Below are 21,513 nucleotides of genomic sequence, written 5' to 3'. Positions count from 1 at the left end.
TCCTCCCCCCCCCCCCCCACCGGGCCCCGCACCCAGCGCCCCCCCCTCCGCGCGTCCCCACGAAGCCACGCCCCTTCTCATTTCCATAACCCCGCCCCCTCCCTTCACCGCGAGCTCCCATTGGCGGGGACTCCCTGGGCTATGCAAATCCCCCCGCTGGGGGCGTGGCCTCTGTGCGGGCAGCGCGGGGAAGCCGCGGGCAGCGCCGCTCCGAGCCCCCCCCCCCCGCACCCCCCCCACCCGCCGCCATGTCGCGGCTCCCGGTGCCGGCGTGAGCGCTGCGGGGACGGCCCCCGGGGGGCGAGGGTCCGCGGCCATGCGGGGCTGCTGCGTGGGGCTGCTGCTGCTGCTGGGCGAGTGGCTGGTGCCGCGGGTGGGCGGCGTGGTGCCGCTGGATGATTTCTACCCCTTCGGGCCGGCGCAGGGCGACGCCGCCACGCTCAAGCAGGACGACGGCGGCTCCGAGCTGCGGCCCCTCGCCGTGCGCTTCCCCTTCTTCGGAGCGGGGCACACCGGGCTCTACGTGAGTGCCGGGCCAAGGGCAGCGGGCAGGCGGGGGCTGCTGGCCTCCCCCTTCTTCCCCTCCGAGCCTCTTCCCTTTCCTCCTTCTCCCCCCCCCCTTTTTTCCCTTTTTTTTTCCCTTTTTTCCTCCTTTTCCCACCCTTTTCTTCTTTTTTTCCCATTTTTCCCCTTTTTTCCCATTTTTCCCTTTTTTTCCCCCTTTTTTTCTTTATTAACGCTCGGCTCAGCTCGCTCCTGGCATGTCTTGGAGGGTTGTGGGGTTTTGGGGTCAGATGGGATGGCCCCGCTTCCATCTGGAGCAGCGGAGCGGTGCCGGGGTGCTGGGAGCGAGCCCCGGGGTGTACAGGGGGATCCCGGCCTTGTGGGGCTCCCACCGGCCTCCTGGGAATCGCCACGACCCTTGCTGGGGCACAGGACACAGGGCAGCCTCAGGGTGGGACTGGGAATAGCCAGAGCCATCCTCTGGGTTCTGCTGAAAGGCAAGGACCAGGAGCTCATCTTGCACCGGAGCCATTGGCTTTGGACCCGCAGCTCTGTGCCACGGGGCAGAACCCTTGGGGTGCTGTCACGACCCCCTTGGTGATGCTCACAACACCCCTGAGATGCTCTCGATCCTCTGTGGGCAACCCCAGGGTGTCCTGTGGCCACCGAGAGCCCCAGCCTTGCTCGAACGCCCGGGCACTGCGCACCCGGAGCAGATGTTGCGAGGCTCCTGTGCTGCGAGCTGAGGCACAGCTGCGGGACGTGCCTCCGATCTCCATGTGAGAGTCATTAATCGAGCTGGGAGGACGCACTGGCATCTCCCGAGTTTGCTAAAAATTGCATTTCCTCCCAGGATTTTAAAAGGCAGCCTTCTGCTTTCCATGCTCTTCCCACCCGGGGATGCTGACGTGCCGGTGTCCCAGCAGCCGGGCACAAGGCAGCAGCTCCCCGTGCACCGGGACAGGGACACGCTGTCCCGTGCCCCAGCCAGCGCTGGGGAGGCGGAGGAGGAAGGGTGGGACTCGGTGTTGAAGGATGAAGCTCTGATGGCCTGGTGGTCTCCAGGGGAGCCAGAATTTGGGAACTCCTTGCCCTGAGAGCAAGGGACCAGGCGCACCGTCAGAGGTGTGGCAGCGAGAGGGAGGTTCCTGCATGGTGCTGGGCTTGGGCGGGTGTTGCCCGACATGCCGGGCTCATGGGGCTTGCTGTGACCTGTTCCCCTCCTGGGGTGCCCAGCCTTGGGGCAGGTCCCTGTCTGCCTGCAGGTGTGGCTGGGCCTTCGTCATCCTGAGGGGATCCCTGCCTGGGCCCCCTGTGGGGACGGGAGGACAAAGTTTGGGGCAGTTTGGGGCAGCTGGCTTGCAAGTTGTTGTGTGGGCAGCTGGTGAGACCCAGCTTTCTTAGGGAAGGGAAGCGAGGAGAAGGGGCAGGCGTGGGTTTTTTGCTGTCTAGAAAGCGTTGCGGTCACTGTTGGCCCGCCTCTTGTGTGTGTCCCTGCCGTGAGGGCCCGGATGGCCCAGCCCTGGGGGGTCCCTCCAAGCCCGCCCCCTCCTCCTCCATAAAACAAACAAAACAAAAAAAAACACACGCACACACACACACACACACGGCCCTTCTTGGCACCGGCTCTCTCCCATCTTGCTTTAATAACAGGAAGAATGTTCCTCCGCGGACACCGCGAGGTTACGCAGGGTTTGTCAATGGGGAATCGCCTTCCCCTTAGTCACGGTGGCAGCTGCCCAGGGCCGTGTGGGCTGTCCCCAGCGCTTGTTTTGTGGGCTGCTGCGTCTCCTGGGACCCTCATAAACGGCCCCCAGCACTGGGGGCCCCTGCCCAGGCTCCCCAGGGCTGGAAGCACCCAAAAGGCGAGCGCCCCCCCCCCCAAAGTGTCACACCTGCATCCCCTGCTGCGTGGGGTCGGGGGGCTCGGTGGGGTGGTGGCACTCGGTCCCGTGATGTTCGCCAGCCCTGCCGCTCGTTTTCCAGCCCACACTGAGGGTTGGGGTGCCCCCAGCCCCGGCGGGCGCTCTCCCAGCTGCTCCTGGCCGGAGAACAGGGCTGGGTTTGTTCGGGCTCCTGGCCCTCCGCAGCGGGGGCCGGGGGGTGAGGCTGCTTTCCCCGGGCCTCTGGGCCCGGCCGGGGGCACGTCCGTGCTTCAAAGGGCAGGAAGGGGAAGCGCTCAAATATTTGTGGAAGGAGGTAGAGGGGGGGAACAGGTGAAGGAAAAAGCGCCTCTAAAGTAAGGCTTCGGGACGGCCAGGGCTGCGGAGGGCACCGGGGGAAGTGCCCGTGGAGGCTTCGGTGCTCCCCGGGGCCGTCCTTGCCCATTGTCCCGCATCTCCGCAGGTGAACAACAACGGGATCATCTCCTTCCTGAAGGAGGTCTCCCAGTTCACGCCGGTGGCCTTCCCGATCTCCAAGGACCGGCGCGTGGTGGCAGCTTTTTGGGCAGACGTGGACAACCGGCGTGCGGGCGATGTGTATTACCGGGAGAGCCGAGACCAGGCCATCCTGGAGCGGGCCACCAGGGACATCGCGCAGTATTTCCCCGAGTTCCCCGACTTCTCCGCGCAGTGGGTGTTCATCGCCACCTGGTACCGGGTCACCTTCTTCGGGGGAAGCTCGTTTTCACCGGTGAGCGCTGGGGGCCCCGGCGAGTGGTGGGCAGCCGCGGTGCTGGGGTGGGCCTTTGCCAGCACCCCTGAGGCAGACAGCCCTGAGGAATGAGGGAGCAATTAGCTTAGGGGTGGGTTTTTTAAGACGGGTTCCTGAAGGAACTGGAGCTTTGTCATCTTCCACAGCCTTGCTGAGGAGCCCGGGTTTGTGCCCAGAGCCCCGAGCTTACAAAAGCTGGTTGGAAACTTGGCTCTGGAGTCTTGTTCCTCTTCACCGTCGGGTATCTCTCTGGGATGCAGCTGCAATCCTGCCCTGCTGTCAGCTCTTGTGGCCCAGCTGCCATCCCGGGGCTTTCTTCTAAGCTCCAGGGATCTGAAGGCAAATTTATGTACTTTATTAAGTTTGATTTCCCATTTGAGGGTAATTGCTGCCTTTCCATGTAGTGCCACTGGGAATGGGAGCTCTTTTCAGAAAGGGTTTTCTTAGTGGTGTTTCTCAGTCCTGGCTCGACACAGAGAGCCCTGCTGGGGGCTCACCGCTGCCCTTCCCGGGAGAGGAAGGCTGGTGCTGAAGGAAGCACCCCTCTGCTGCGTGCTGCCGCAGCCTTCCTGCCTGACAGCTTCATCTCTTGTCCTTTTTCTGGCCCGCTTGCTCCTTGACCATGCTCCCTGCCTGCCCTCCGCCCTCTCACAGCCTTCTCCCCTCCCTCCCGCAGGTAAACACTTTCCAGATCGTCCTCATCACGGACGGCAAGCTGTCCTTCACCATCTTCAACTATGAGTCCATCACCTGGACCACGGGTATGCACGCCAGCAGTGGGGGGGACTTTGCTGGGCTTGGCGGCATCGCAGCGCAGGTAAGCAGCGGACGCGGCCGTCGCCCCCAGGTAGCGCCCGAGCCCACCGTGCTCACGGCTGCCCTTTGCTTTCCCTCGAGCTGTTCCTGGCAGCACACAGCAGGCCAGGGATTTTTGGTGGTGGCTCCCTCCTTCCTTCCCTCCCCCTGCTTTTCTGAAGTTCTTAAATATCCGTGTGTGCTCTCCTTCTCGGAGCTGAGACCATATAGGGGACTTTGTTACAGCGAAACCACGGTTCTTTACCTTGGCTGCTGCCTCTTAGTTCCTTTTCCTTCCTAACCTCAGACTTTAAGAGCAGCTCGGCAGCTGCCGCGGCCAGCACAGCTTTCGCTTGTATTTTTATTTCATCCTTGTGTGCGTTGTTGTGTTTAAGAGGGGGGGAAAAAAAAATGCAACCCGGTCCCCATTTGGATGTGTGAATTTACCACCAGTTGATCTGTCCTTGGCTCCCTGCCTGCCTGCCTGCAGGAAATCGCAGGTGTAGAGGAAGGGGACGCGTTTTGAATCCCCGAATTCAGGAGCGCGGGTTTTATGGACGTAAACAGGGCAGCGACTGCACACCTTGGCCAGTGGGCAGCCCTCCAGCGGCTCCCGCTGAGGAGAAGCAGTTTCAAGGGAAGAAACGTCCCTCTCACCCCACACCTCCGGGCTGGGCTTGCCAGAGGGTGCTGTGAGCACCCCCCTTGAGCTCCCGAGGGCGAGGAAGGGCTGCGGTTGTCCTGGGGAATAACACCTGAGGGAGGGGATGCAGGAGGAACCCAGGGAACCTGGGTGGTGGCGGTGACGTGCGGTCCTGCGGAGCCTCCCCTCGTGCTGCCGTGCCCCTTGCCTCTGCCCCCGCCGCTCCCCTCGCCGTGCTGATGTCTCTCTGCTCTCTGCCCTTGTCCTCCCAGGCAGGTTTTAACGCCGGTGATGGAAAGCGCTACTTCAACATCCCTGGATCCCGCACCGATGACATCGCTGACGTGGAGATGACGACAAATGTGGGTATCCCCGGGCGCTGGGTGTTCAGAATCGATGATGCCCAGGTGCAAGTGGGGGGCTGCAGCAATACAAGTAAGAGGACAGCAGTTAGGTTTATTTAACTCCCAACCCGACCCCAAACTGTTCTCCAGCCCTGTCTTTCCCTGCCTCGACCCCCCACCCTCACCTCCCTCCCCGAGGGGAGAGAGCAGCAACCCGTGGGTGGATCAGACAGCTCGAAGGGCTCGGGGAGGGCTCAGGGTGGGGGCAGCGATGGGGATGCTTTGGGGCATCCTTTGGAGCCGCCGGCACCGTTTTGGGAAGCCTGGCTCCTGAGGATCTGTGCCCGGGGATCGCCGGGCTGGTTCAGAGCCCAGCCACTCGTGCTGGGGCTGCCTGCCACGGGCTGCAAAAGCTGCTGGGGAGGAAAGCTCTTGAGGCAGGCTGCGAGGCGCGGGGAGCCGGGCAGGGTGCCGGGGAGGAGGTGAGGGCACGCACGAGGGGCTCTATGGCTCCCGTAGCTGCCACGGGGCTGGGGAGGCTCGTCCGTCCCGTGGGGCAGCCAGCAGAGAGCAGGGGCTGTGCCTGGCCACCCCAGCTGGCCCTCCGTGGAGCCACCGACCTCCTGTTCCTTGTCCCCGCCCCACCCTGGCCGTGTTTTCTTACCCGCTAATCCACGCGTGTTGTCTATCGCCTGTGGCTTTGCTTTACACAGGTCCTCCTGCCCCTCTGCCCCAGGCCATAGGCGAGGGCTGGCTGGGTGATGCCTGGCTTTTGTCCCCTGCCTGGCTCCTGCAGCAGGAATAAAATTGTCACCCCACCCGGTGGGGAGCCCGAGAGGAGCGAGCCCTGCCCGGCCGCGGGCACGCAGCCCCCAAAACGGGCTCCCCGAGCGCCCCAGAGAGCCGGGTGACCGTCCCCAGCCTCGGGGCGCGCACGGATGGCGGGGCTGGATGGATGCCAGGACAGACCCCGGCGGTCGCGGCGCCGGACGGCAGCGTGTGAGCCCTGCCGGGGCGGGCTGTGAGCGGAGGGCGCGCTTGTCTCCGCAGCCTCCGTGTGCCTGACGCTGCGGCCCTGCCTCAACGGGGGGAAGTGCATTGAGGACTGCATCACCGGGAACCCCTCCTACACCTGCTCCTGCCTCGCGGGCTTCACGGGGAAGAGGTGCCACGTCGGTGAGCCGCCTCCCTGTACCTCCGTGGGCTCCAGCCCTGCCTGCACCGCTCCTGGCTGAGCCCCTGCCTTCCCCTCGCTCTTTCAGACGTGGACGAGTGTCTCTCCCACCCGTGCCAGAACGGAGCCACCTGCATCAATGGTGTCAACAGCTTCAGCTGCCAGTGCCTGCCGGGCTTCAGAGGAGCCAGCTGTGAGACAGGTGAGTGTTGTGCCTCCTCCAGAAGGCACCGTGGAGCTGTCAGCACTTGTGGTTTCCGCTGGGCATCCTGCTTCTGCTCCTGGGTGCTGCGCTGGCTCCGCAGGCTGCCCTGTTTAGCTGCCCTGCGTGAGGATGGGACACGTGAGCCTGGAGGCATCCCCCTTGTAAGCAGGGACAGGGAAGCCTCGGAGGCTGCGCTGCCAGGCTCGGCAGAGCCAGCAGAGAGGCGATGAAATGGCTGTGCCACATCCTCTACCCTGTTTTGGGGCAGAGCTCGTGGGCCTGAGCCATGCACCAGGTCTCAGAGAGCCGCTCGTGCCCCCAGGAAGGGACTGAGACAGCGGGGATGGGAGAGGAGATGGGGCAGTCAGAGAGGGGTGGGGGGGCTCTCAGGCACCCTATGTCCCTCCCGCCATGCCCGTGGGTTTATCTGGGCAGGCTGGGGAAGATCTGCCAGCGTTTTCCTGAAAGCATAGAGGAGCTGATGACAGCCAGTTCTTCTCCTGCCACCTTCAGTGGCAAGCAGCTGTTAGACCTCAGCGGTGCTGGGGAAGGGTCTGCTCGTGTTGCAGCCCCCCACGGGGGGCACAGCGGCTCCGAGGTGCCGGGGTTTGTAGGGAGGCTCGCGGGGTGCCCCGGGGACAGGAGGTTTCCAGCAGGAGCTGTGCTGGGCGCCGAGCGCTGCAGTCTTGGATCACGACTTGCTGAAAGCAAAGGAAACTTTGCTCTGGCGGCGAGCGCTTCCTCCGCTGGCAGCCCGCTCCCAGGAGCGCCTGTCCCGGCACGGCTGTGGAGAACGCGCCCGCCGCCTCGCCCTTGCTGGAAAACGCTGGCATTTAGTGCCTGGGCAGGAGTCTCGGAGGGTGGGGGGGGGACCCTGCTCCGTGCGGGGCTTTTGCAGGTGGTGGCCAGGTCCTGAGCCGCTGGAAGCCACTGGGAGCGTTCCCAGCCTCGCGGCCCAGCTCGCCTCCGGATGAGTCACTGCTAATGCAGGCAGCAACATCCGCTGGGGGGGGAGGCATCTGCTCACAACACCTCTCCTCTGGGCGTGGGGACGGCAGCGAGGGCTGATGTCCAAGGGGCTCGGCGCTGCTGCCAGGTTTCCACGCGAGCAGAGGGAGCGGAGCAGCGGGACAGCCTCTGCCGGCCGGGCTGGCTCGCCCCGCGCTGGGGACGCTGCCAGTGTCAGGCTCCCCGTGAGTCCCTGTGCTGCTGGGGAAGGAGAGCGGGGAGTTTTCCTTTCGGGGGAGGGATCCTGCACCCAGAAAGCAAAACTGGAGGGACGGGCCGGGCTGTCCGAGCTGTCCTTGCCCAGTTTGTGGTGCTGGCTCTGCGCTCTGCCTGGCCCTGCCTGCCGGCAGTAGCAGAGAACACGGTGTGCTGGTCCTGTGCGTGGCTTCACCCCCCCTCTTCCCTTTGCTTTTCCCACCACAGAGGAGTTGCCGTGCGAGACCAAGGTGTGCCAGAACGGCGGGACGTGCCAAGAGGCAAACGGGACGGCGGCATGCGTGTGCCAGCCGGGGTACGCGGGAGGAGACTGCGAGACAGGTGGGCACTGGTGGCAGGACAGGTGGCCACGTGGTGGGGACGGGGACGTCTCCAAACCAACCCCCCTCCTTGTCCTGCCCTGCAGAGGTGAACGAATGCGAGTCCAGCCCTTGCCTGAACGGAGGGCACTGCGTCGACCTGGTTGATAACTACACCTGCGTGTGCCTGGAGCCCTTCGTGGGACAGCGCTGCGAGACAGGTGCTTGGTGCCCCCGCGCCCGGGGCAGCCCACGGCAGGGTTTTGTCCCCGCTGCCCCTCTCTGGAGGCCCGGCTCACCGCATCCTCCTCCTCCTCCAGACCCCTCTTCCTGCGAGGACCGGAGCTGCAGGAACCGTCAGACGTGCAACTACATCCGCCCGGGACGCTACATCTGCACGTGCTCCCCGGGCTATTACGGCAACAACTGCCAGTACGGTGAGCGGCAGCGCGTGGCGGTGACACCGGGCTGTGCGGGAAGGCCACCGGCCGTGTCCCCCCCCGGGGAGGTCTCCGGTCAGCGTCCTTCTCCCTGCAGGTGGCCCCCGGGTACCCGGCGCCTGCCTCTCCAGCCCCTGCCAGAACGGGGGCAGCTGCCTGGAGCTGGAGCAGGGCTATGCCTGCGACTGCCAGGAGGGCTACGGCGGGCAGGACTGCCGCGACAGTGAGTACCTGGGGTCTCTCCGGCAGCGTGCTGACCCTTTGGGGAGGCCCTACAGGAGCAATTGCCCATTCCAAGGGGGGAGCAGCCCTGGCAGAGCCTGTTCAGGGCTCTTGGATGGAGCTGTGGTCCCTATCTCTGAGGGGGGGCCATGCCTGGGGGCTGGCAGCTGTGGGTCCCGAGCTCCCCCAGCTGGCTCCAGCAGGGCCACTTGGCTGCGCTGGCCCCGCAATACAAGGGAAGCTCCCTCTCCATCTCTTGCAGAGCTCTCTGAGGGCTGCGAGTGTCGGAACGGAGGCAGCTGCCTGGAGGGGAACGTCACCATCTGCCAGTGCCTGCCGGGGTATTTCGGTCTCCTCTGTGAATTCGGTAGGTGAAGGCTTCACGCGTGGTGTTACAGCTCGCTGTGGTTGCTCCCTCTCCTGGACACTTAACGCCAGTTAAATGCCGATGAAGGGCCTCGGCTGTGCAGAACCCTTGCACCACGGGGACACGCTTAATCCGAGCCACCTACACAAGCCAGGCCCTGGGGATGTGCTCCTCGTGGGGAGGAGATGCTCTCTGCATCTCTTGCTCTGCCTTGAGCCGTGCCTTTCCCGAGCCCTGGCCTGTAGAAGGAAGCCCTGGCTCTGCACGCTGGAGCTCCAAAGCTCGCTCTGCAGGCAGAAAGACCCTTGCCATGGGGCACGGGTGGCCGCAGTCCCTCCCTTCTCACCGTGCTCCATAAAGCCATGGGACCTGTTCTTGGCTGGGGGGCTGGCCATCCTGCTGCGGCACACCTGATGGAGGCTGTCCCTCTGTGTGTTGGCAGAGGTGACCGCCACGCCGTGCAACGTCAACACGCAGTGCCCAGATGGCGGCTACTGCATGGAGTACGGTGGGAGCTACCTGTGCGTGTGCCACACCGACTACGGCACCAACCACAGTGAGTGTCTGCAGCTGGGGCACGGGCTTGGTGCTGGGAGGGAGGCGAGGTGGTGAGCACAGGGCCTGCCCCAAAGGCGAGGCAGGTGGGGAGGAGGGCAGAGGTGAGGTCTTTGTTCGGCTTTGCAGCGGTACCTTCCCCCTGCGACTCCGAGCCCTGCCTGAACGGGGGGTCCTGCGAGGCTCAGGACGACTCCTACACCTGCGAGTGTCCCCCGGGCTTCCTGGGGAAGCACTGCGAGAGAGGTACGTGCCGTGAGGGGAGGACAGCGCGGCCTCCGGGGCGTGGGACTGGCTCGAGAACCGCTCGGCATCTCCTGCTCCTCTCCCGCAGCCCGGCCGCGGCTCTGCAGCACGGCGCCGTGCCGCAACGGGGGCACCTGCAAGGAGTCGGATGGCGAGTACCACTGCTCCTGCCCCTACCGCTTCACCGGCCGGCACTGTGAGATAGGTACGGCTCCGACACCGGGGAGGGAGGCGGGTGGTGCGTGTCCTGCTCCCCGCTCAGCTCCTGCTCGCCCCCAGGTAAGCCGGACCCCTGCGCCTCAGGGCCGTGCCAGAACGGGGGCACCTGCTTCCACTACATCGGCAAGTACAAGTGCGACTGCGCCCCGGGCTACGCCGGACGGCACTGCGAGATCGGTACGTGTGGGTGCTGCAGGGTCAGGGGGGACAGAGTTGCAGCTTTGGTAGCAAGCGTGCTGCACTGTGCTGCTGGATGTCACCCCCAAACCACTTTGGGGACACACTGAGGGGAAGAGGCAGCGGCTTTGGGCCCTGCCAGCTCCATTCCGGTGCCCTCTGCTCTTTGCAGTGCCGTCTCCCTGCTTTCTGAGCCCGTGTGAGAACGGTGCCACCTGCGAGGACCTCGGCGGGGACTTTGTGTGCACGTGCCCCGTGGGCTACACCGGGAAGCACTGCCAGACGGGTGAGGGCCCCGTGCCGCCGCCACCGAGCCCCAGGCACCACGCTGCCCTTGCTCATGCCCCATCTCTCCGCAGAGATCGACTGCGGCGTGCCCAGCGCGGTGAAGCACGCCCAGGCCTCCTTCAACTCCACCACGGTGGGCTCGCTGGCTGAATACCGCTGCGAGCTGGGCTATGCCCTCAGCCAGCACAACAGCCCCCGTGTCTGCCGCTCGCAGGGCGTCTGGAGCGACCCCCCCGAATGCGATGGTAGGCAACGGGAAGAAGCTTGAGCCATGGTTATGGCTGTGGGACCCCAGCAACCTCTTATTCCCCCGAGCACGCTGCTGTGGGACCCCAGTGCTCATCGCCCTCTCCTTATCTCCCCCCTGCCCAAATGCTTGCAGAGATCGACGAGTGCCGCTCCCAGCCTTGCCTGAATGGCGGTCAGTGCAAGGACCGCATCGCTGAGTTCCTGTGCGTGTGTGAGCCAGGATACGTGGGCCACCACTGTGAGTTGGGTAAGAAAACGTGCAGAGCTCACGCGGGGAGAAGGGGAGAGAGTCTGTGTGCCACCAGCCAGAGCAGGGCGTGAATGGTGTGGTTGGGAGCGGGGCTGCCCACACTTACGCACGCCAGCTTCCATCTCCTGCCTGCGTGTGGCTCAGGGGAGCCCCCAGCTCACCAGGGAAGGGCGCGTGTGCTGCTTGCCCACCCGTGCAGACAGGTGCTGCGTGGGTGTCTCTGTCACCGGTGGGGCTGTGATTCCCAGGAGGCTGGGTCTGGATCCCCTAACAGCTATCATGTGCCTCCGTGTCCCCCTGCTCATCGCAGCAGTTTGCTGGAGAACATTCCTAATGCGATGCTCTTCTTCACTCAGTCTCAGCGTGTGTAATCAAGCCCCGGATCTCCAGATCTGGGTGAGACGTGTCCCACGCAGCTCCAAAGTTACTGGCCAGGAGGGAATATGGCATAAAAGCAGCTTGAGATTTCACACTTGTGCTGTACCCCGCAGCAGCTCCTTGTGCTCGCTCTCCCGTGCGCACACCTTCGTGGTGCTCTGTGGGCTCAGCGTGGTGGAGGAACAGGGTGCAGGGATGGTGGGGTGGCTGGGTCAGCTGCTGTGGCTGCAGGGGGGATTAAAGGAGGGGACACACCACGGACACCCTACGGGACATCTCAGCACAGCCCCACGCCGCCAGCCATCTGCACTCCCCCTTCTGCCCTGCTCTCTTTCTGGCTGGGGGGCTCAGGGCAGCGAGTGACGTGGGGACGAGTAGCGCTGTCTTTCCAAACTTCCTCTCCTGCCTCCAGCCCCGGCTCTGCTCTGAGCCGGTCTCTCCTCTCTGCAGAAGTTGATGAATGCCAGTCAGAGCCCTGCAAGAACGGCGGGACCTGCCGGGACCTCCCAGGCTCTTTTGTTTGCTTCTGTCCCGAGGGCTTCGTGGGGATCCAGTGTGAGGAAGGTAGGGAGTGTGCCGAGCAGGGCCCTGCTGGCACCGCTGTCCCTTGGGCTTGGGAATGTGTCCAGGACCTGCACCAAAGCAAATGGCTGGGAGCTGTCACGGAGCTGGCACTTGGTCTCCGCCACCACTGAGGGTGCACGCTCGGGCTCCTTGCCCTGCAGAGGACGCTGCCAGCCCTGGTGCTTGCTGTGGTTTGTGTCCCGTGGCAGCAGAGCCAAAACTTGTCTGGTGGGGAGGTGGTGCACAGCTTGGGCACAACAAGGTATCCCTCGGCTATGGGTCTGCTCTGCAAGGTGCCTGGGCTGCCGTGGCATTCAACAGGCGGTCCTGGCTTCTGTGGCTGTTCACGTGGGGCTTTTCCTGGGGCCGTGGGTGTCTCTGCTGGCCCTGGGCTCGTTGGGGTCCTGGTGTGCTGTCCCCACGGCGTGTGTTTCACTGCCTGCGTGCTCTCACCTCCAGAAGTGGATGCCTGCGAGTCTGGCCCGTGCCAAAATGGAGGGGAGTGCGAAGGCTACCGAGGCTCCTACCTGTGTGTGTGCCCGGAGGGTTTCTTCGGCTACCATTGCGAGACAGGTGAGGGGGGCAGGAGGACAGGTGAGGGGGGCAGGAGGACGCAGCTGCAGCCCTGTGCGGCCGCTGACGCTGGGGTGTCTGACGCCATTAACGCCTCCGTCTTGCTCCCACCCTGCAGCCAGCGACCCGTGCTTCTCCAGCCCGTGTGGGAGCCGAGGCTACTGCCTGCCCAGCAATGGCACCCACAGCTGCACCTGCAAAGTGAGCTACACAGGCAAGAGCTGCGAAAAAGGTAAAGGCCCTGAGCAGCGGCACCAGGATGTGGCGAGGGGCTCGACGGCAGCGTGCCCGCCCTGCCCGGTGGCGGCCGTGTCACCCGCCACCAGGGACCGGCAGCTCTCCTCGCCCTGGCGGGGCTCGGATCTCGCCTCTGCTGGGGGAGCCCTGGCCCCGCGGATGCTGGGGGCAGATGCCAGCAGGGCTCAATCGTGCCAGGTGCCGGGTGGCTGCTGGAGGTGACGGCGTTGGCACACGGGCGAGGCACGCGGGGACGCTGGGGGCAAATTTCTCTGGGCTCCAGTGGTGCAAGTGCAGCAGGGGTTGAATCCTCCTTGGATGCCCTTGGGAGGGGAGGCAAAGAAATCTGATTCAAGCCTCCGGCCCTGAATAAAAGCATCCCCGAGGCCCCTAATCTGGCCTAAGCGATCTCTGCGGGGCTTTAAGCTGGAGGAAGGTTGTTCACTGCGTCCCCGCGTGGTCCAGGATATGGCAGCAAATGCTCTGCCCCCGGCTCTGCCGCACCAACTGCCTGCTTGCCCTGGCTCTGCCTGAGCCCAGCGGGGTGGCTGAGCAGCCCCGGCACATGCACAGTGCCTAGCACGACCGGCCAGCAGCAGCTGTAGGGTTTCTGTGAGCTGCAACGAGAGAGAAAGAGAGGGGACCCTGTCCTCCATCAGTGCCGCTCTGCATTTCGTTGCTGGGGTCTGTTCTCTAAAGATTCATGGCATTACCTCTCCCCTTTGCTTTTGCCCACACCCTGAAGAATTGCTGCCACCAACCTCATTAAAGGTGGAAAGGGTGGAGGACACTGGTGTGTTGATTTCTTGGCACCCGCCTGAGGACGCAGCCGCCAGGCAACTCATTGACGGCTACGCCGTGACGTACGTATCCTTCGACGGCTCTTACCGCAGGACAGATTTTGTGGACCGAAGTCGTTCTGCCCACCAATTGCGGGCACTAGCCTCCGGCAGAGCCTACAATATTTCTGTCTTTTCAGTCAAACGCAACGTGAACAACAAGAATGATATCAGCAGGCCTGTCATGCTCACCACGCGCACTAGTGAGTAGTGTCCTCAGGGGAATTCGGTTGTGAGTATGGGCCCCCCTGATGCCCAGGGCAGCGTTTCCAGCCTGTGGGGCCTCTCCTCGCCAGCGCTCTGCCCACAGCCACGGAGCTGGTGGAGCACCTGGAGGTTTCCTGCCACCTCCAGCTTCCCGTGCCCCGGAGGTCTGCTCCGGTCTGATCCCAGCCTCCACCACCCGTGGTGTGGCTGAAAAAGGCAGCGCAGACCCTGAAGTCTGGGTTCAGAGGCACTCAGTACAGAGAATGACTGTTCTTTGTGCAGTGGCCACTGAGAGCAGGGTGTGAAGGAGCAATCAAATGCCATGGGGCTGGTAGGGAAGCAGCCAGCGACAGTGGGGATGGCCCCTGGGTCCTGCTCAGCGGGCTGCTCCACGGGCACAGTGTTGGGGTCAGGGTTTGGCTGCTCTGCAGGTGGGCAGATGGCCACCTGGTTGTCCCCCGGGGCTCAGCCTGCCCCCAGGGGCACAGGGCAGCGTGCCGGGCATGGTGACAGCTCCATGGGGCATGGACAGCGTTTGTGCTGTGTCTTGTCCAGCCTATTTTCGGGAACGGGCAGGTAATGCCGTGTCCTCTGACATGCATAATCCCTGGCCTGCGGATGGTTGGAGCAGGAATCGGGGGGAAACCAAGGGTGGAAGAGATCGGACTTGGAAAAGCTGCTCTCTAGTGAGAAGGGACACCTGGGGGCTGGGGTCCTCCCGTGCCAGCTGGGCTGAGCCATGGGAGCAGGCACCGAGGGCAGTCGGGCAGCTCCGGCAGCTTCCATGAGAGTTTGGGGTGTGCCGGGGTATGCAGCCCTGTCCTGGGGGCTTGTCTGCACCGATGTGTGTGTGGCTGGGGCAGCAGCTGGGCAGGCGGTGCCAGGCTCAGGGGGCTCTGTGCTTGCCGGGGATCTGGGCTCAGGGAGGAGCGACTGATGCGAGGTTGAGGCCGGGGTGCTCCTGGCTGCAGGGTGCTGAGACAAGGAGCGTGGCAGGGGAAGAGGTGCCAAGCTGCTTGGGCTGTCACGGTGCTGGCGCCAAGCCCGTGGTGGTGCCAGGAAGGCTGACATGGATGGGCAGCGTGGGGCACAGCAGTCAGGGGGTGCAGGAAGGGACGGAGCCGCTGCCACGGCCGGCTGCTGACCGTGGCCCTCCCCGCTTCTCTGCTCGCTCCGGCCAGGACCGCGTCCGGTGGAAGGCTTTGAGATCACGAACGTGACGGCCAGCACCATCACGGTGCAATGGGCTCTCCACCGGCTCAAGCACTCCACTGTCAGTAGGGTGCGTGTCTCCATCCGCCAGCCTGGGGACCTGGAAGACCGCACGGTGGAGCTGAACAGCAGCGTGGCCAAGTACACCTTCCTGTGAGCCTGGCGGGCGGGCGGCGGGGACGGCTGGCCCCCCCCGAGCCCCCGCGCTCACCTCCTCCTACCCGCCTTCCTCCTCTGCAGGGACCTGCAGCCAGGAGAGCGCTACATCGTCCATGTCACCACGCTGAGCGGCCTGGGGACAGAAGATCACCCCTCGGAGAGCCTGGCCACGGCTCCCTTCCACGTCTGGACGAGTGAGTGGGACCGCACGGTGCGGGACCAGGGCTGGCGGGGGCTTTGCTGGGATGGGGGCGAGCTCCCAAGGGGTCAAGGTGACAGCAAGCTGCTGCCATTCAGAGGCTCAGCGCTTTTTCCCTCCTGCTCCAGGGCCTCTCCCCCCTCGCAACCTCACCGCCTCGCGCGTCACCCCCACCTCCGTGTCCGTGACGTGGGAGCAGCCGCCCGCTGGCGCCGTGGAGGGGTACATCATCAACGTCACCACCCTGCAGAGCGTCAAGAGCCGCTACGTGCCCAACGGCAAGCTCGCCTCCTACACCGTGCGGGACCTGCTGCCCGCCCAGCGCTACCGCCTCTCCGTGACGGCCGTGCAGAACACGGAGCAGGGGCAGGTGCACAGCGAGCCCATCCACCTCTACGTCACCACCCGTGAGTGTCTGCTGGGCAGGGGGGGGACACCGAGCTGCAGTGGTCCGTGGGAGCTCCTGCGGGTAGCGGCTGTCCCTGTAGAAGGGAGGCAGCGGTGGCTCTGCAGCCCTTTGGATGGGGAGTTAAAGCTCAGCAATGCTTTGTCGGGGAGGGGAGCAGCACTTGCTGCCTGGGTGGTGTCACCTGTCCCCAAACAGCCCCAGTGGCCCCCAGCCTGACGCTCCGGTCACTGCCTCCCTCTAAGCCTAACCCTTTGTGGCCTGCAGTGCAGAGGGATGGGGCTCCGGAGAGGCGCTGGAGCCAGGCTGGACACCCCCGGGTGCTGCGCAACAGGCTGCCCCCAGCCTTCCTGCCTGAACTCCGCTTGCTCGCAGACCACGACACGGCTGAGGAGCCCTCCCCAGCCCCCAGGTAGGCAGCAGCAGGGCTGAGCACAGCCCCTCGCCCGCCCCAGCCAGGTGACCCCTCGCTCCAGCAGCTGGTGCAGTGTTTGTGCCGTGCCCAGCGCCACCTGCGAGTGCTTCACCCACGCTGCCTCCAACCCTTGGGGACCCCAGTGTGCCCCCCACCCTCATGGCTGTCCTTCCCCAGGTTCACCGAGCTGGTGGATGGCAGAGGGAGGATCAGCGCCAGGTTCGGCACTGCGCTGAGCAGATCCATCACCGTGAAGACACGTAAGTGCCCTGCTGCCTTTTTGGCCTCTTCCTGTCACCCAGTGCTATCTCCTGTGCCTCCCCCACTCCCCCTGGACAGGGCGACAACGGGGCAGGCTGCTGCGGGGCTGAAGGAGCCAGAGGGGAGGGCAGGAGCCCGTTGCCTCTCCCTGGACCAACATCTCCCCAGCCCATGGAGAGGGGTGGCCCACAGTGGGTTGGGGAACCCAGGGCTGGGCTGTTGGCAGTGGGAGGAGATGCGCGATGCAGCGTGGGCTGGGCCCAGGGTGCCACCAGGGGAGGGCTAAACTGCTGCTGCAAACCCAGGCTGGGTCCCCTCTGCCTGCTGCTGCAGAGGGGCTGCCTTGGGGTCTGGCCCCGGCTGGAAGTCACGTTGACCCTCTCGTTGCCCAGAGCCAGAGGCTCCTGTGAAGCTGGAGAACATCGAGGAGCCCGGCCGGGGCAGTCTGGCGCTGCAGCTGCACGAGGCACGGAGCAAAAGTGAGTCTGGGGCGGGCATGGCCAGGGGGAATCTATCCCTACGGGCGTGAGAGCGGGGCTGACGGCAGCGCTTGTATTGCAGGAACGGGGCAGAACTGCTCTGCAAACCCCTGCAAGAACGGAGGCACCTGTGTGAGCGAGAGCGAGTCCTACCACTGCGACTGCAGCCCGGGCTTCAAGGGCAGGCACTGCGAGCTGGGTGAGTGCCGTGCTGCTGCCGCACACGCTGAGGCTGGCGGCTGTCCCAGCAGCAGGGTCCCGCAGGGCACAGGTCACCGAGCACCCCCGGTCTGTATCCAGCTCCCCGGTTCTGGCTGAGCCTCCCCCAGCCGGGATTGTGCTGTGCTGTGGGGCCGGAGCTCTGCGGCTCCTGGCGGGTTGGCTCCAAGCCACGCTGAGCCTGGTCCTCCAGGGCCACAGCAGGGAAACCAGGGGGGCCTCGGCCCCCAGGGCGCAGGCAGGCAGGGCTGGAGATGGGCTCGCTGGTAGCTCCCCTCTCCTGTTCCCCAAGCAGCCTGCAAGAAGGTGCCACACTCGTGCACGCGGCTGTACTCGGAAACCAAGTCATTCCCCGTGTGGGAAGGAGGCACCTGCCACTACCTGTGAGTACTGCCCGCGGGTTGTGCTCCCCCTTCCCCTCGCACCAAGAGCTGGGGCTGGCCCCGCAGTGCGGCTCCGGGGAAGGGAGAGTGAGCAGGAGGCTGCCCCGTGCCCTGGCCAGCTGCTGCCGGGTGCCCAGCACCAGCGAGGCAACCTCTGGATCAGGGCAGGGCGCGACACGGTGCCAGCCCTGCCTGCCAGCCCAGCTCAGGGCCGCTTCTGTCCCCAGAGGGGTTGAGGGATGAGGGGGCTCTGCTGTGCCCCCCCAGCCTGCCTGCAGCATGGGCGCAGCAGCCCAGCTGCGTGTCCAGGCAGGGCAGGCTCAGCCATGCTTGTATCTAGAAAATGGGGGAGCACCCCCCCAGCACTTACAGACACGGCTCTGTCCCTGTTAGTCCCTACAACCCTCCTCTCCGCTGTGTCTGCAGGTACAAGAGAGTCTACAAGGTACACCAGGATGTCTGCTACAAGGAGAGCTGCGAGAGCACCGGTTCCAAGAAGCCAAGCAGCAGGTAGAGCCAGCAGAAGCGTGCTTCTTTCCCTTTGCCTGGGGGGCAGAAACCTGGGACCTCTGGCTTACCCCAGGCTGGGCAGGGAGGGGGGTGTGGAACAGCATGCGAGGCCCAGGCTCGCTTCCTGGGGCTGCTCCTGAGGCTGCGGGGTTCGGGGGAGTGGGAGCAAGGGCCAAGGTGCTGCAGGACTGATGGTGCTTTCGCTCCTTCTCTTTCAGAAAACAAAGCGACAGTCACACACTGAAGAAGCTATAGAGTAAGTGTCTGTTCCAGGCACAGGCTGAAGCCCCCCAGGGGGCAGGTCCCCTTCTCCCAGCCCAAGACAGGCATCCGGGACGGGAAGAGGCAGCCGCTGGGCATTTGGGGGGGGGCTCCACACCCCAGCTCATTCTCCTCCTGCTCCTCCGCAGGGTTCAAAGCAGTAGGAGCTTCGTCTTTCCACACCTAAGGGCTTTTGAAACACCAGGAAGATCAGATCCGCTTACTGGGTTGAACGCAGCAGGGGGGGGACCCTTCCTGCCTGGCGTCAGCCCCTCCCTCTCCTCCAGCCCGTTAGGGACACGCAGCCAGATCAGCACCCGAGCGAGCGGCGCCCCCTTCTCCCTGCCGGACCAGCAGTGCCTTCGCCCTGCCTTGCCTTGCTGCAGGTGCCCCCCTGCCCCAAGGAGCCGAGCGGGGTGCTGCAGCAGCCAGCTGCCTGCCCCCAGGGGGCCTGGCCCCACTCGGCCCCCCCAGCCCTGAGCTCCCGGCTCTGCGAGCCCAGTTCCCTTCCACCAGCACCCGCACCACCCTGCTTTCGTAACCCAGGGTGCTGCGTTATGTATAACCCCCAAAGAAACCAGTTTACTGCAGACCAGAAGGCCTTAGCTATCACCTGAAACCTGGCCTGCAGCCGGGTGGGGAGGTCTTCCCTACGTGTTCCCTATGAGTTAGAAATTGTGAGCCACTGCCCCGAGCAGCGAGGCAGGAGCAGGCAGTGGAGGCACAGCCCCGTACTGTAGCTGGGGGAGAGGGGAGAGTTAAGGCAGCTTCCCCTGCCTTCATTTTTTTTTTTTTTGTTGTTTTGCTTTGTAAACGAGCCACAGTTTTAACCAAATTCCCAGCTCAGAATGTCATAGAGCACCTAGAAGTTACTAAAAAGCAATCTGTAGAGCTAAGATTGTCAGCCAGGGTGTGCCACCACGCTCGTTCTGGTGCTACGCGGCGCAGGGCACAGCAGCAGCCTGGCGGTCCCCGCATCGCCCTGCGGTGCCGCTGCCACCACGCTTCCGTTAGCGGCCCTGCAGCGGCCGCCCTGCTGGCTGCCACAGAGCAGGCAAGGAAAAGTTTAGCTTAGAAACATTCCTAGTTTTTTTTTTGTGTGTGTTTGTATGACAACGCTAGTTAAACATAGATTTGTGTATTAACATACACAGTGTATATTATAAATTAATACATACCAGAGATATATCGTAGCTATGGTATAGAGTGTTATTTCCCGAGCAGCGGAGGGGGTGTCCCAGTGGGGCAGCCCCCCAGGGAGCATCACAGGCACCTCTGCTGTTGGACCACGCGTAGCCTTGAGGGTGTTCCCAGCGCAGAACCAGCTCAGGAGCTTCAGCGCTGCCGGCAGCGTCCTCTTCCCTCCTGCACGCTGCCTCAGTGCAGCAGCCCAGTGCTGGACAATGCCCTGTGAGGCCATGAGCAGGGGGGCAGGGTGAGGCTTCCACCAGCACTGGGGCTGGCTCTTCTGCCCCCAGAGAATTGGATTCACAGAGAGAGAGAGCACCCTAATTTTTTTTTTGCTGAGGCTGCCTGATGCTGCTCCCTGGATCTGTGCTCCTGGGATGTGGTGGGGTGAGCGCAGGAGTCCCGGACATCCCTGGTGTGGGAGGAAAAGCTGCCCCTTACCTACAAGTGAGAACACCAGAGCAGCCTGTGCCAGCCCCAAGGATGTGGGGCCAGAGCCTTCTCTTCACTCTGGGGCTATGGGCAGAGTGTTTGCTCCCCTGCCACCAGCTGCGAAGGGGGCAGCCCAAGGATCCTCCCTGCAGTGATGCAAAGCGCAGCCTCCCCCCATCCAGCACAGTATGTAACAGCCAAAAGGATTTAACCTTGTCTTTGAAATAAATTAGTTATTTTGGTTTTGTTTTGTTTTTAATAAAAACACTTGATAGAAACTGGATATTTTCTAAAGCACCTGGTCAATGAGGAGGGCAAAGGGTCAGCGTTGCGTTGTGATCTATGGGATTCACTGCTGCCTTGCACGCAGAGCCTGGCAGGATCCCACAGCCGCTGTGCCTCACACCTGTGCTGCAGGTGGTGGGGCTGGGAGACCCCAGGGAGCCCCCCATACTCACGGTCACACTCTTCTACCGTCATCCCAGCCCTTATCTCCGTCTATATACTCTGTATCCCTGTCCTCATCCTCTTCTTCTTCCTCCTCTTCCTCTTCCTTCATCTCCTCTTCCTCCTCTCGAGCCAGCAGCTTCTTGAAGACCTCGTACTCCTCCAGGGTGGCGCGGGCCAGGTTGACCACGAAGTCTTTTTCAGGGAGGTGAAGGACCTCCTTCAGTTTGGGGTTGTTGCTTTGGGTCTGGCCCTTGACAGGGGTGTGGTAGAGGCCGCGGCGCTCCAGGAAGATGTGCCGGGTCCTCAGCTCAGCGAAGGGCGTTCGGAAAAGACGCGCCTTGACCATCTCCTTCTGGCGGACGCCCATCCTGAAGTACGCGTACTGCGAGCGGGACGAGGGGCATCAACACACGGCCCCGGTGCCGTGCTGTGCCCACAGCCCCCACCCTGACCCCCCTCACCTGGAAGTGGTACTGGAGGCTGCCGGGCTCCTCCAGCAGCACCCCGGGGCAGCTCTGCAGCACCTCCGTCAGCTGCTCGGCCGTGAAGAGGCATTTCTCCCGCAGCACCCGCACCGCCGCCTCCATCCTCCGCCGGGGCAAGGTGAAGACCTGCGGGCAGCGCCCGGCCGCCCGCTGCAGGTGCCCTGCGGGTACCGGGCTGAAGCGGGCGTCGAGCCGAGCACCCCTTTTGCCCCTTTTTCCCCCCTTTTGCCCCCGCTACCTCCGCCGAGCCCCAGGCGCCTCAGGTACTCGGCGCGCTCCTTCAGCCGCCCCTCGGCCGCCCGCAGCAGCTCCGGGCTCCGCTCCAGCAGCCCCAGCGCCGCCTCAGCGCCCAGCCCCAGCAGCAGCAGCTGCTCCAGCGCCGCCGCCGCCCTCCGCGGGCCCAAGCGGGGCTGCAGCTCGCGGAGCCGCCGGGCCTGCGCCTGGCTGAAGCCCATGGGCAGCAGCAGCGCCTCCGCCTCCCTCTCCGGCCCCGCCGCCGCCGCCTCCTCCTCCGAGGCGCAGCCGCGGCACGGGCACGGGCCGGGCACGGAGGTGGAGAGCAGGGCCCGGGCCCCGCCGGCCGCACGCAGCAACCGCCCCGCCATGGCCCGGGAGGAGCCGCGGCCCCGCGCAGCCGCACGGCCGGGAGAGGAGGAGCCGCGGGGCCGGGCCCGGGGGGTTGTGGCGCCTTCGGTTACACGGAGCAGGGTTGGGAGCCCTCCAGGAGCACCCCGCCGCCAATGTCACCACTGAACCCTGTCCCCAAGCACCACGTCCAAGCTCTCCTTGAGCACCCCCAG

General features: G+C 64.4%; 2 protein-coding genes across 6 annotated transcripts; one reads left to right on the top strand and one right to left on the bottom strand.

The window, feature by feature from the left end:
• Positions 1 to 207: 207 nt before the first annotated feature.
• SNED1 (sushi, nidogen and EGF like domains 1) lies at positions 208 to 20,061 on the top strand. Of its 5 annotated transcripts, none has more exons than XM_072042310.1 (33): positions 208 to 523; positions 2,851 to 3,138; positions 3,836 to 3,976; positions 4,870 to 5,032; positions 5,992 to 6,117; positions 6,204 to 6,317; positions 7,752 to 7,865; positions 7,951 to 8,064; positions 8,164 to 8,280; positions 8,381 to 8,506; positions 8,768 to 8,872; positions 9,315 to 9,428; positions 9,557 to 9,673; positions 9,762 to 9,878; positions 9,953 to 10,069; positions 10,242 to 10,355; positions 10,429 to 10,602; positions 10,740 to 10,853; positions 11,685 to 11,798; positions 12,258 to 12,371; positions 12,490 to 12,603; positions 13,588 to 13,650; positions 14,836 to 15,019; positions 15,107 to 15,219; positions 15,353 to 15,631; positions 15,898 to 16,042; positions 16,223 to 16,305; positions 16,699 to 16,785; positions 16,868 to 16,984; positions 17,297 to 17,387; positions 17,814 to 17,897; positions 18,116 to 18,153; positions 18,308 to 20,061. In XM_072042310.1, exons 1-32 carry the CDS (start codon positions 317 to 319, stop codon positions 18,150 to 18,152), a joined length of 4,107 nt encoding a protein of 1,368 aa, XP_071898411.1. In that variant the 5' UTR covers positions 208 to 316; the 3' UTR covers position 18,153; positions 18,308 to 20,061. The 5 variants fall into 5 exon arrangements, with proteins under 5 accessions (XP_071898411.1, XP_027320621.3, XP_071898409.1 ...); XM_027464820.3 differs by having other exon boundaries at positions 13,354 to 13,650; positions 17,300 to 17,387; XM_072042308.1 differs by having other exon boundaries at positions 13,354 to 13,650.
• MTERF4 (mitochondrial transcription termination factor 4) lies at positions 20,004 to 21,354 on the bottom strand. Its single transcript, XM_027464824.3, has 3 exons — positions 20,952 to 21,354; positions 20,690 to 20,874; positions 20,004 to 20,610 (listed from the first exon to the last, which is right to left on the bottom strand). Exons 1-3 carry the CDS (start codon positions 21,316 to 21,318, stop codon positions 20,239 to 20,241), a joined length of 924 nt encoding a protein of 307 aa, XP_027320625.3. The 5' UTR covers positions 21,319 to 21,354; the 3' UTR covers positions 20,004 to 20,238.
• Positions 21,355 to 21,513: the final 159 nt, after the last annotated feature.

This window comes from Anas platyrhynchos, chromosome 9 (genome assembly GCF_047663525.1).
Source record: "Anas platyrhynchos isolate ZD024472 breed Pekin duck chromosome 9, IASCAAS_PekinDuck_T2T, whole genome shotgun sequence".
NCBI classification, from domain to species: domain Eukaryota; kingdom Metazoa; phylum Chordata; class Aves; order Anseriformes; family Anatidae; genus Anas; species Anas platyrhynchos.
Note: the sequence above shows the minus strand (reverse complement) of the source record. Positions and strands in the feature narration are given on the sequence as shown.

Bases quoted from the DNA above. Each gene is read 5' to 3' on its own strand.
- SNED1 (XM_072042308.1), top strand. From the start codon at position 317: ATGCGGGGCTGCTGCGTGGGGCTGCTGCTGCTGCTGGGCGAGTGGCTG. The intron at 9,429-9,556 runs GTGAGTGTCTGC...TCGGCTTTGCAG, and splicing joins CGACTACGGCACCAACCACA to CGGTACCTTCCCCCTGCGAC. The intron at 16,786-16,867 runs GTGAGTCTGGGG...CTTGTATTGCAG, and splicing joins GCACGAGGCACGGAGCAAAA to GAACGGGGCAGAACTGCTCT.
- MTERF4 (XM_027464824.3), bottom strand. From the start codon at position 21,318: ATGGCGGGGCGGTTGCTGCGTGCGGCCGGCGGGGCCCGGGCCCTGCTC. The intron at 20,875-20,951 runs GTAGCGGGGGCA...CGGTACCCGCAG, and splicing joins GCGCCTGGGGCTCGGCGGAG to GGCACCTGCAGCGGGCGGCC. The intron at 20,611-20,689 runs GTGAGGGGGGTC...TCCCGCTCGCAG, and splicing joins GCCTCCAGTACCACTTCCAG to TACGCGTACTTCAGGATGGG.